Here is a 12,520-nt window from a genome sequence, read left to right on the forward strand (position 1 = left end):
TGTACCACATGTCTTTGGACTATGGGGGATACCGGACCACCCAGATGAAACACAAGGAAAACATGCAAACTCCACACAGAAACGCCAATTGAGCCGAGGATCAAACCAGCCACCTTCTTGCTGTGAGGCAACAGCACTATCTACTGCGTCACTGCTTCGCCCTGGTATATTCATAAGAAGCATATTATTGTTTGTGCTAAGAAAATAGAAAAGAAAAATAAGAGTGTATAATGAACAAAACAATAGTTTTTTTTATGGATTATTTAATGTTTTGCTTTTGCTGTATGTCATCAAGCATGTACAGGTGTATTTGACATCATCTGTGAGTCACCAATCAGCAGAGCCAGACAGAATCTGCAGATATTTTATGCTATTTTTGTGTTGAATTTTGGTGGCAAAGTGGATAGCATGATCACAGCAAGAGGGAAGCTGGTTCGAGCCTCGGCTGGGTCAGTTGACATTTCTGTGTGGAGTTTGCATGTTCTCTCTGTGTTTGTATGGGTTTTCTCTGGGTGCTTCGGTGTCCACTAAATACATGTGGTATAGGTTAAGTGAATAAGCTAAATTGGCCGCACTGTATGAGTATAAATGCAAGAGTGTATGGATTTTTCCTAGTACTGGGTTGCAGCTGGAAGGGTATCCGCTGTGTAAAACATATACTGTATAAGTTGGCAGTTCATTCAGCTGTGGTGACTCCAGATTAAGAAAGAGACTAAGCCAAAAAGAAAATGAATAAATGAATGAATAACTTCTATTTAAGATTTACAATGAAAATTCAAGTTCAGTTGGCATTTCTATGTGGAGTTTGCATGTTCTCCCCATGTTCGTGTGGGTTTCCTCTGGGTGCTTTGGTTTTCTTTACAAGTCTAAAGACATGCGCTATAGGTGAATTGGGTAAGCTAAATGTTTTGTGGTGTATGTGTGTGAATAAAAGTGTATGGGGGTTTCCCAGTAATAGGTTGCTGCTGGAAGGGCATCCGCTGCATAAAACATGTGCTAGATAAGTTGGTGGTTCATTCCGCTGTGGCAACCCCTGATTAATAAAGGGACTAAGCCAAAAAGAAAATGAATGAATGACGGCAGAGGGTTTGCTGAATTATACTGAGAGATTTCAGCTGCTGTCTGGGCTTTCCCTGCCTTTCTACGCCTGTCGCTTGATTTTATTACACATAACTTCACTTGTAAACTAATTAATTTGTTTATTTGGCATATAGGGATTTAATTGGTTGTTGTCAACATCCAGTGAATATAAAAGTCAATGGCACCTTTAGAAATATGTTTTCTGAAAAAAATGGTGTTATGTTCAATACTACAATGGGTTAAAATACTGCAGAATTCTATGGGCTCAGATTTATTGAAGAGCCTACAAATAAGCAATCAAAATAAAAGTAGTCTACACTTTTTTTTTATTTCAGACAAATCTAAAAAACCCTAATGGCTTATGTCTAACCTTGGATCGTTTAGGTCTTGCAGAAAGAATAAATAAATCTGAGACATGTGTTGTTTTGAGCCAATTAAATGCCTTCAATGTAGCAGACCAATTAAAATCAGACAAAAGCAAACAACCTTGAGGCTTTGGTGAAAAAGATAGTAAAGGACATTATGTCACACTAGTGGTAGGCTTGCATCTTGTTTTGTTTCTGTTTACCTTCATGTAATAAAAAGAAACTAAGAGAGAAAGAAAGAGAAATGGCTCCTCCTATGTGCAGTGAATGAAAAAGAAGGCCCACTTTTTTCTTTTTGTACACTGTAAAACCCAATAAGTTAGGGTAACTCAAACATTTGAGAAAACCGATTGCAACAAACCATTCAAAAACTAATCCTAATGAGTACTATAAACCATAAGCCATTTGAGTAAATGAAGCAATTTGAGCACATAAAACCCCAAAAATGAAGAGAACTCAAACCAACTGAGTACTGTAAAACCCAATAAGTTAAGGCAACTCAAACATTTGAGGAAACCGATCGCTACAAATCATTTGAGTAAAAAAAAAATCTCTACGAGTACTGTGAACTTACTCCATTTAAGTTGAAGTAATGAGGTATTTAATTAACTCATTACCTTCAACACTGTGTTCAAAACCCTTTTCAAGTGAGTAGAATTACCTTAACAGTAAATTTTGAGTTACCAAACACTCATTTCATTTGGTAAAGTTGACTGCTGGGTTTTACAGTGTACTAATCAGTTTTGATTATGGAGTCATATAGGCATAACATTGAGCATTATGTAGACTGATGAAAAAAAAAACCTTCCACTGTGTGTAAAAAGTGTGTATTCTATTGTAGTAACTTGTTTGGATCAACTCACTTTTAAAAGGCTTTTTTTTTCTTTTGCTTGAAAATTAGGTGATATTTATTGACATTTAACAGTATGTTTGATTATAATAATTGAAAATTTTACACTTAGATATTGCTTGACACTATTCACAGGTTTGGCATGCTGTCCCGGGAGAGAACCCCGAGCTTCGAAACTTTAACATGCATTTGGTTGACCATATGCATAGTTGCATATTTTCTAAAACTTTTATGAGATGTTTGCACCATTTGAGGTTTTCCACCAACATAAATAAATATTTAGCAGGTGGACAAAAACATTACCAAAAAAAGAAGTCTAAATCTATATTAGTGAACCAGAAGTTGAAGCTGACTTTGATTATAATTATATATTGAGTAGCGATTTTATTCCTCTCTTTTGTTTACGGTTAGATGGGTGCGGCTAAACCTTTTTCTCCTTTTTCAAACTGGCATTATAAGAAAAGAGCTGCCATTCCAGAGTGGAAGTAACTGATTAGATTTTGATTAAAGGTTACCAAAACAATTTTTTTTTCAGTGGATAAACTTGTGCAGATTCATTGTTCACATTAAGACTAACAATGTGCGCTAACAGAATAAACATTGTAAACCAATGACTTTAAGGTCTAGATGTAATAGATTTTAGATTCAAGACCCTTTATTGGTTACTCCCTGCTAGTATGACGGCTAGCTCAACTCTCACATGGTTGCCCACTGAAGTTAAGCAGGGCTGTGCCTGGTCAGAACCTGGATGGGAGACCACATGGGAAAGCTATAGGTTGCTGCTGGAAGTGGTGTTAGTGAGGCCAGAATGGGGCACTCAACCTGTGGTCTGTTACTGTTCAGTTTGCACCCCTTTTCAGATGAGACATTAAACCAAGGTCCTGACTCTGTGGTCATTAAAAATCCCAGGATGTCCTTTGAAAAAGAGTAGGGGTTTAACCCCAGCATCCTGGCCAAGTTTCCATCATGGCCTCCTAACCATCCCCATAATATAATTGGCTTCATCACTCTCTCTCCTCTCCACCAATCAGCTGGTGTGCAGTCTGGCACAATATGGCTGCCCTCGTGTCATCCAGGGTGGATGCTGCACACTGGTGGTGGATGAGGAGATTCCCCCAATGTGTAAAGTGCTTTGAGTGTCGAGAAAAGAGTATAAACGTAAGGAATTATTTATTATTATTATCATCATCAGATAAATTCCCTTTGAACTTAGAACTGCCTTAGTTCTTAGTGACAGATTCAGAACACATTCTGGAAGTTTATTCCAGTAACAATTAAAGAACTGCATAGTAAATACATAAATTTAGAGTTCACATAAACACGATTAATAAGTATTAAGTTAGTCCTCACTAGAACTTTATAATTTTCAGTAACTGTATTTCTGTTTCACATTTCATTTTGTGATGTGTTTTTGTATTTGTTGCATGAGATAGATTTATATTAGACAGAGGATGCCACTATGTATTACTGCATTTAAAAAAAGCATTTTTTGAGACTTTGAAAATACATAACTCCAAGGACATTTTTTTTTAAGGACAACAGATGGAAAATTAGCATTGACTAATTCTGAAACATGTACAGAAATGTTTAATAATGTGCACCGCCAAGGTTAATAGAACATGAACATGAATAAATGTAAAAACTGTCACTTGACCCAACATCGGAGGAACATGCGGAACATACAAATGTGCTGTTACATTTTTTAAATATTACTTGAAAATCTCAGTGGATACTTATACATCTAATGGGGTTTGACTAAAAAGAAAATTTGATCTAAACGATAGTTATGACTTTGAAGAAACTAATCCACACGGTTGTATGCTTTCCATTTTTTGTCTACTACATAATTCCAGAAACTTGGGAATTATGGCTTTACGTAATTTCAAAATGTTGACAATTTTTACAGCATTTTGTAGACAGAATAGGCATGCTTATATAAAAAACAGAAAGAAGGAATAATCCAGCACGTTAAAGTCTCTAATTGAATTCTTCTTTAGTTATATCATGTACTAAGACCGATGGAATGAAATGTTGCCATTTTCTAGGTTTATATATACTCGCATTCTGACGTAACTATCAAGGAAATTTGCTGCTGCACCATGGCTGTAGCAGGCGCACTGATATTACATGGCACTTTCACCTGGTGATGGCTGGATTTTCAGTTGCTGTGTAATACCATGCACCTGCTGCAGTGATGGTACAGTAGTAAAGTTACTTAATTATTACATGATATTTGTAATAACCAAGGTCGATAGGGTACCCAGCCACATCGACCTAGAAAATCACATTTTTTCATATTTAATCAGCTTTACACAAAAATAAAATTTTTTACACAAAAATAAAACTTTTGCTGCTTGTTCAAACTATTTATTTATAATGAGTTGAAACAACACAATTCTTAAGTTTTTTTTGGGACAACTTAATTGTTTCATGTTTAATCAACTTAAATAAGAAAAAGATTAAGCTAATATCAATGATTTGTGTCGGAACAACATGAAGTAATTGTGTGAAACCTGGCATTTTTTATATAGTAGACAACGTAACCACTTTCCCAGAGATGGGTTGCAGCATCCACTGGGTAAAAACTTGCTGGATAAGTTGGCGGTTCATTCCGCGGTGGCGACCCCGGATTAATAAAGGGACTAAGCCGACAAGAAAATGAATGAATGAATGAATGACAATGTAACCACAAAAAAGTCAAGAAAATTTGGGAAAATGATCAAACCTCTTTTTTTGTTTTTGTTTTTTAAGTGAAATGCTAATGGTCTAATCCAATTCCATCATTTATGCTAAGCTAAAACCTCTCCCGCAAGACCCAGAGATCGGCTGAATGGATTCAAAATCGTAAAAACAAATCTTTACTAGTTTAACTCTAGATTAATTGTAAAATGAGCCTATTTTCAACCTCAAAAAAGTGGGTTGTTTCTTTAACAGCCTTTGTGTATGTGTGTGTGTGTGTGTGTGTGTTGAAGTAACTGAGGTTGTGTTGTGCAGCCCCTGGGGTTGTAAGCTGATTAGCTGACCGCTCCGTCCCATGTTGCTCCTGAAGGGAGGAGATTTGCTGCTAAAATAACCTCTAAGTCTTCTCAGCAACATGTTTACAGGTCACGTTAGCAGATGCATACACTCCACAAACTGAAGCTTCCCTGCAGCTCTCAGGTAGAGTAGAATTTAAATGAGCTCGATCTTTCTTTCTGTCTGTCGCTCTCTCTCTCAGTCACAGATCACACAGGTAGAACGAGAGAGAGAGAGAGGGAGAGAGAGCTAGCCTTAAGCTTTTATTCTGGGATGTGACAAGCAGATCTTCCGGATGTTTCTCTCTGTTGCAGCTAAAGTGTGAGATCTCAGCCAGGATGCTTAACCGGATTTGATGCGTGCGTCTGCAGGAGGGTCGTATTTGTTTTCATGCCGACCCTCGGGATGATGTGAGTGAATTGTTGGGCTGTTTCTGGGCACTGCTAGCATGCCTGTGCATCAGATATCGGTTGTACCCATTGCCAAGGAGACTGTCAATGGCTCCAGCCGGAAAAAAAGAGACAAGAGTAAAGACAATGAGGTAAGTACAAGAGAATCTAAACACATTTAACACAGAGTTTTCAGCAATTAGAGTTACGCTGATGATGGGTTTCCTTAAAAATAATGGATTCAGATGGCTTTGGTGGAGATTTTCTTTAGGGTTACTTTTTATATTGAAGTCAAGTTGTAAGTTAGTATACTATCTTATAATGATATTTCAGATTTGTTGTTGTTGTTATTGTTGCAAAACAAGTCTGATTTAAATGCCAAAGCAAGCAAGAAAGCTTCTGAAGTGAGGATGAAAATGACTCATTCTTATGTAAACTGATACACAGCCTTGAGCAGGAGCTGGGCAGTGTTGTATTGGAAAAGAAATTGCTGCTATAAATAGAAGTGAAAGACACTGGTACATATATTTCAGCCTCTTCAGGGTCATTGGCATTTCTTTTTGATATACTGTATAGTATATATACTTTTCCATCATGTTGCTTCAGCATTTTTTAAAGTTGTGTTTGCCATTTTTTATTTATGATGGTTTATGGCGACTGGTTTGTTGACTGCCTGATGGATAACACATACAAACAGGCAAGGGCTGGTTAAAATCACCACCTTCAGTACTTTTCAGCTACTAATGCTAGTATACTCATTTAGTATTTCTTTTTTCAGTGTTACCATCAGTCTTTATTACATTTGGATTGACATGAATTAAGAAAATTATATTTAACTGAATGGCTTAACCCTAACTGTAAATTGATCTCACAAGGAAACAGGACTATTTTACATTTTGTCAGTTTAGTGGCAAATTCATAATTCATACAAAGAGTTCAGTCTTCTGAAAATGTGACACCAAACCCCGCCCCTAATCCAACCGTCATTGGGGATGAGCAAATTGTAAATACTGAATAGTATGAGCTACTAAATCAAAAAGTTACCAATTGCCGTGAGATAGCGTTTACTAGGCATGGGACGATAACTGTTTTCAAGGTATACTGTGGTTTGGAAGAGTCAAGGTTTTAAAACTGGCAAAATTTTCTGCTATACTGTTTATAAGCTATGTGTAAGGTTTTTTATTAACTCATTTTATTAATTTATTAGGACATCAGTAGCTCAAGTAGAAAATCCTTAGATGCTGTTTTAAATTGTAAAAAAAAATGTGTTTTTTTTAAATAAATGAAGACAACAGAAGTCAACGATTCTTTTTAATTATTTTGCCAGACATGTTTAAAATATTTTAAATGTTTTTTTTTGTTTAAGCTGAAATTTAAAAAGCATTTATTTTTGAGCAGAAATCACAATACCGTGAAACTGTGATATTTTTATCCAAGGTCAGAATCCTATACCGGCCAATGCCTTGCGTTGACATTGGTCAACAATGGAAAAGGGATTTTAAACATCAAAAATGACACGTTTTTACTTTCTGTACTTTAAAATATGACCTGCTCATTTTTATTTTACTTTCTGAGCAAATGATAATAACTATCATATATTTAATTACAATGTCTTATAATTACAACAGCAATGATATTTTGACAATTTGTTCTCACAAAAGTAATTCGAAACATTAAGACGCTTATATTTTTACTTAAAGACTTTAGGTTTAATTTGTAAATTAAATCACTTTTGTAAAAATGTGTTTGTATTATGTAAACTTCATGTTCACCCAGTGGTCCTTTTTGGATGTACTTAAGTAGGTCTTGTCCTGTTACCAAACCAGTGAGAATTTTGATTTGTCATTTAAATTATTGAGTCTAAATTATTCCATTTTTCTAATTGTACTCCTGAAACATTTTAGAACATTTTCAAATATATTTCCTGACTGCATGTTCTGATGGAGATACCATGCCTAAAATTTGGCTACAGTCTGAATTCAGGAACTCGAGAGTGTGGATTTGAATTAAACTGACCAGGCCTCACATGAAGATCATTTGAAATTAGAATTTTATTTGAAAGATCAAAATGTACTAAAGAAACTCATTCCATAAAATGTATGTTAAGTGAATTATTAAAATCATTTTAAAATTGTCATCATAAAATGGTATTTGAATAATTATCAGGTTTTAAATATTATCCACTTTCAGACAAAGGTTTATGAAGCTGTCATTTGAATATAAATAAAAATGCACATATAGCAGTTATATCAATTAAAATGGCTCTGTATTCTTTAAATTCTAGTTTAAGAAACAGAAATGCAGTTTAATTCTTGATGGTAAATATACATTACAAACTATATTATTCATCATAGAGTCATTAGAGTTCAGTAGTCTTGTTATGACCCCAGTAACACTCCATTAAGTATTTCAACAAGTGCTCTACAAAGAGTTAAAAATCCTCCCCAATTCTCAATTCTGGATATTGCAAAGCCCAGCTTGAAATATGTTTATTATTACTATTTATATTATTATTACGGGCAGCACGGTGGCGCAGTGGGTAGCACAATCGCCTCACAGCAAGAAGGTCACTGGTTCGAGCCCCGGCTGGGTCAGCTGGCATTTCTGTGTGGAGTTTGCATGTTCTCCCCTTGTTTGTGGGTGCTCTGGTTTGCCAAACAGTCCAAAGACATACAAGTTACTTGAATGAGCTAAATTGGCCGTAGTGTATCTGTGTGAATATCGTGTTGGCTTGCAGCTGGAAGAGCATCCGCTGCGTAAAATGGCTGGATAAGTTGGCGGTCATTCTGCCGTGGCGACCCCTGATTAATAAAGGGACTAAACCAAAAAGAAAATGAATGAATTATTATTATTATTATTATTATTATTATTATTATTATTATTATTATTATTATTATTATTATTATTTTATAAAAATGAATAGAAAAAAGACTGATGTGCAGTCTGTATCAATGAATTGATGCAATAAAGCAAAGACCAATCAATAAGTGGATTAAAGACAGATTGAATGGATGCCATTTTAATGTGTATATGGATCTTCTTGTACCAAATTAATTGTAGAAACAAGTTTTTAATATGAGCCCATAACTATGTCTAGAACAATGTGGGAACACCTTTGCCTTATAAGTATGAAGAAATAAAAAGTTTATTTCAAAAATGAAACTAGATCTAACTCTAGTACTTGCAAATAATATTTTCAATTACATTCACTCTTATTTTTATACCTAATATGCAAAACATTTCTTCTGTCATCATATTCAAGTTAGAAATTACATGAGTCATGTAGATCTGTAAATGATGTCATATTTTAAATTCAAAATGGTTAAATTTGAGGAAAAAAGTCAAGTAGTATGAATGACTAATTAGCATATCACAAACATTATGTCAAATACTAGATAATTTAGTTTCGATAATCTTTTAGTTCACTCTACTTTTAGATTGTTCTCCAAACTTCACACCTATCCTCAACAAACCAGAGTTTACATCTATCATTCACGCCAGTAGCACAATCACTACAGTTAAAACTAAACATTAAAGCTGTAAACTAGGTGTTTGTTCAAATCCTAATCCTAATCGTAAGTAAAAGTAACAGTGCAGTGCACTAATGCATTTCAGAATTCACATCTTCTCCTATCAAGAACTAAGCAGTGCCAAAACACTTTGTCTTTATAATATGGTCTGATATAGCAACATGGAGACTCTCAGATCTGTCATATGTTGTGTTTTTGCGGCAGTCAAGAGTGTGATGTGGATTTCACATGTTTGATTTAGCAGTTTTCTCGCCAGCCGCTGGTAATCCGCTGGTCTCTCTGCTGGAGCTGTCAGCTGTGATCACTTTTTAGTATGCACAGAAACACACAGACACATTCACTTGGCACCATAGTGAGTACTAAATGAGCTTCCCTGTCTGACCATCCTGACCTTTGCTCTTTAAAACTGGATGACAGATAGTTTGAGACACATATAATGATTAATTGCATTATTGATCAAAAGATTTGTTGTTTGTGAAGTATATTTCAGCTGAAAATAACAGCATTTCTAAAATACTTAATTTTTTCTGTCACATGATTTTTTTTATAAATCATTCAGTTAGGGTTTATTTGTGTTTCTATTTAGTAAGGATGCATTAAATTAATCTTAAATTTACATTAACACCAAAAATATATTTATAATAAACGGTTTTGTTTCTATTCGATGGCAAATCCTGCACTAAAAGAATCTCTCACCATTTTCACAAAAATTCCTTAATCATTGACTGAAATACCAGCTGCTAAAAGTTCATCACAGAAATATTTTAACCATTAAACCACTAACTTTCAGAGTATTTAATCTATTATTGATCCAAAAATTATAGCCTTGATGTCTAAAAAAAACTCAAATGAATTAGGATCTTAATGCTTAAAACACTCAAAATTGATGTTTGTCTGAACTGCTTCTTTAAAATGAGCTGCAACAACACAATTTTCGAGTTCTTTGGGAGACTTATTTGTTTTATGTTCAATCTACTTAAATTTGTAAAACCTAATAAGTTACCTTAATTCCTTCATGTTGTCCCAACACAAATCAATTGTGTGGAACCCAGCATTTTTTAGAGTGATGCATTTGACTGGTAGAGTGTCAAAAATATTGCTTTAAAACATTTATTCTGAAGGTTTGGTGGAATTTCCATTATTTGCTGCATTTAAATCCCATGTGTAATAAATCCCATGTTTTTTTTCTGCCTCACACCGGGAATATTTACATTAAATAAAAACATGGAATGGTGAACATGTCTAGTCATCTTTATTTATGTTGCACTGCTTCACAGCAGTATAGTTATTTTTTTATTGTTGGTCTTATACAATGACTCAGTGTGGACATGTCTGTTTTGACACATCTTGTTGAAAATAGAAATGATTAAGTAGTTGCTTAGAGAAAATAGAGAAACAATTTTGAGAAAATAATTGTTCTTGTGGGTGTCATGGTGGCGCAGTGTGCTGTGAGCACGATCACCTTACAGCAAGAAGGTTGCTGGTTCGAGCCTCAGTTGGTCAGCTGGCATATCTGTGTGGAGTTCAGATATATTCTCCCCGTGTTCATGTGGGTGCTCTGGTTTTCCCCACATTCTTTCTTTCTTTCTTTCTTTCTTTCTTTCTTTCTTTCTTTCTTTCTTTCTTTCTTTCTTTCTTTCTTTCTTTCTTTCTTTCTTTCTTTCTATCTATCTATCTATCTATCTATCTATCTGTCTATCTATCTATCTATCTATCTATCTATCTATCTATCTATCTATCTATCTATCTGTCTATCTGTCTATCTGTCTATCTGTCTATCTATCTATCTATCTATCTATCTATCTATCTATCTATCTATCTATCTATCTATCTATCTATCTATCTATCTATCTATCTATCTATCTATCTATCTATCTGTCTGTCTGTCTGTCTGTCTGTCTGTCTGTCTGTCTGTCTGTCCGTCCATCTATCTATCTATGGCTGTGTCAAATTATTCATAATTTGTTTGGCCATTCAATCGATAGTTTATTTCTTCTTTCAGCCGTTCTATTGACTGGTTGCTTAATTATTTGATTATTCTGTGGATTGCTTGTTTGTTGCATGTTTGCTTATTCTATCAATCATTAGTTTGTTGTTTTATTGGTTTGTGTTTGATTGAGTCTGATGTCACGTAGTCTAGCGTAGACAGACCTCAGACTGACAGCTGAAGGTCTGGGAACTTTGGCCGTTTTGGAAGGACTGCTCGCCCACTATGTTATTTGACTGACAGATTAACCAACCAATCACATTTCCTTTTGTACTGCACCATGTTTGTGAGCATGCATTGTCCTCAGAATAACAGCCCGTCCCACAATCATTCATTCACAAACGTCTTTAAAAGTTTACAGCAAGCACGCATCAATATGCTAAATGATCTATCAGCAAAACACAAGAAATCAGTAGAACATATATGTAGACTTTGTTCTGAGATTCATTCATTATGCATTTTTACATAAAGATCATGCAGACTGAGATGACAGATTACTGAGTGAAAGTTTTCTCTGTTTTATAAAAGCAAGGTTTTGTTGTTTTTGTGAGTATCCACAAAAACAAACAGTTACTATCTTTATTGTCAAAATGACAGTATCTGAAGGTTTTCACTGCCATCAGAAAAAAATGAGAATATAAGCGTGTCTGTCGACATCACGTGTTGAAGCTCTTATGTAGTGAGAAATACATACCTTTAATAATCCAGCATTTAAGTCACATTGATAAATATTCATTGTCAAAAAGTTATCTTCACTAAAGCAGACTGTGTGCAGGCAGTATGTTTCAGAAAGTGAGCATCATCCTCAATCTAAACATCACAGCTTTTTTTATCCGCACATACTTGTTTTCTGGCAGGCTGATTAAGATTGCCACGCACTAAGCTTCCAGAAAAACTGTAAACCTAAACTTATTAGTGTGCAACTGAGGATCTGCTAAAGTGTTTCCAGAAAAGTGTGCCATATGCATCAGATGTTTCACCAAAGGTCAGTGGGTGGTGCTTGGGGTGACGTCTGAGGCTAAGGCTAGATGTCAAATGACACTCACTGATTATTTAACCTGTGAGAGTTGGCACAAACAGTATGGCGAGACATTGATACAAACACATGTTAAGTGCTCCTGATTATTCTACTGCTGGTCATCAGACCAACATAAACTAGTTATTATTTGTATATTGCTTTATTTGTTTTGATGTCCTTCAATTATGGTGTGTGTAGAACTGTTTCGTTGTTAATTTGTTGGTCTGTTCATTTGATTTTAAATCAATTGTTTGTTAATTCTATCGATCATTCAGTTGATCTTTTG

At 35.0% G+C, this 12,520-nt stretch overlaps 1 protein-coding gene across 7 annotated transcripts in view; it reads left to right on the forward strand.

Annotated features, from left to right (window-relative positions):
- Positions 1-5,358: 5,358 nt before the first annotated feature.
- The window catches only part of marchf1 (membrane-associated ring finger (C3HC4) 1), a 49,433-nt gene continuing 42,271 nt past the window's right edge, over positions 5,359-12,520 (forward strand). For 5 of the 7 annotated variants that reach the window (XR_012405973.1, XM_021476277.3, XM_021476278.3 and 2 more), the window contains exons 1-2: positions 5,359-5,454; positions 5,625-5,851. Coding sequence is in view for 6 of the 7 variants with exons in the window: in XM_021476277.3 (XP_021331952.1) it covers positions 5,759-5,851 (93 nt within the window). In the remaining variant the exon portion in view is untranslated. Of the gene's footprint in view, positions 5,455-5,575; positions 5,852-12,520 lie in introns of those variants that run through there. The other 2 variants (XM_073950526.1, XM_073950533.1) reach the window with 1 other exon arrangement.

Source organism: Danio rerio, chromosome 1 (assembly GCF_049306965.1).
Source record: "Danio rerio strain Tuebingen ecotype United States chromosome 1, GRCz12tu, whole genome shotgun sequence".
Classification (NCBI taxonomy): domain Eukaryota; kingdom Metazoa; phylum Chordata; class Actinopteri; order Cypriniformes; family Danionidae; genus Danio; species Danio rerio.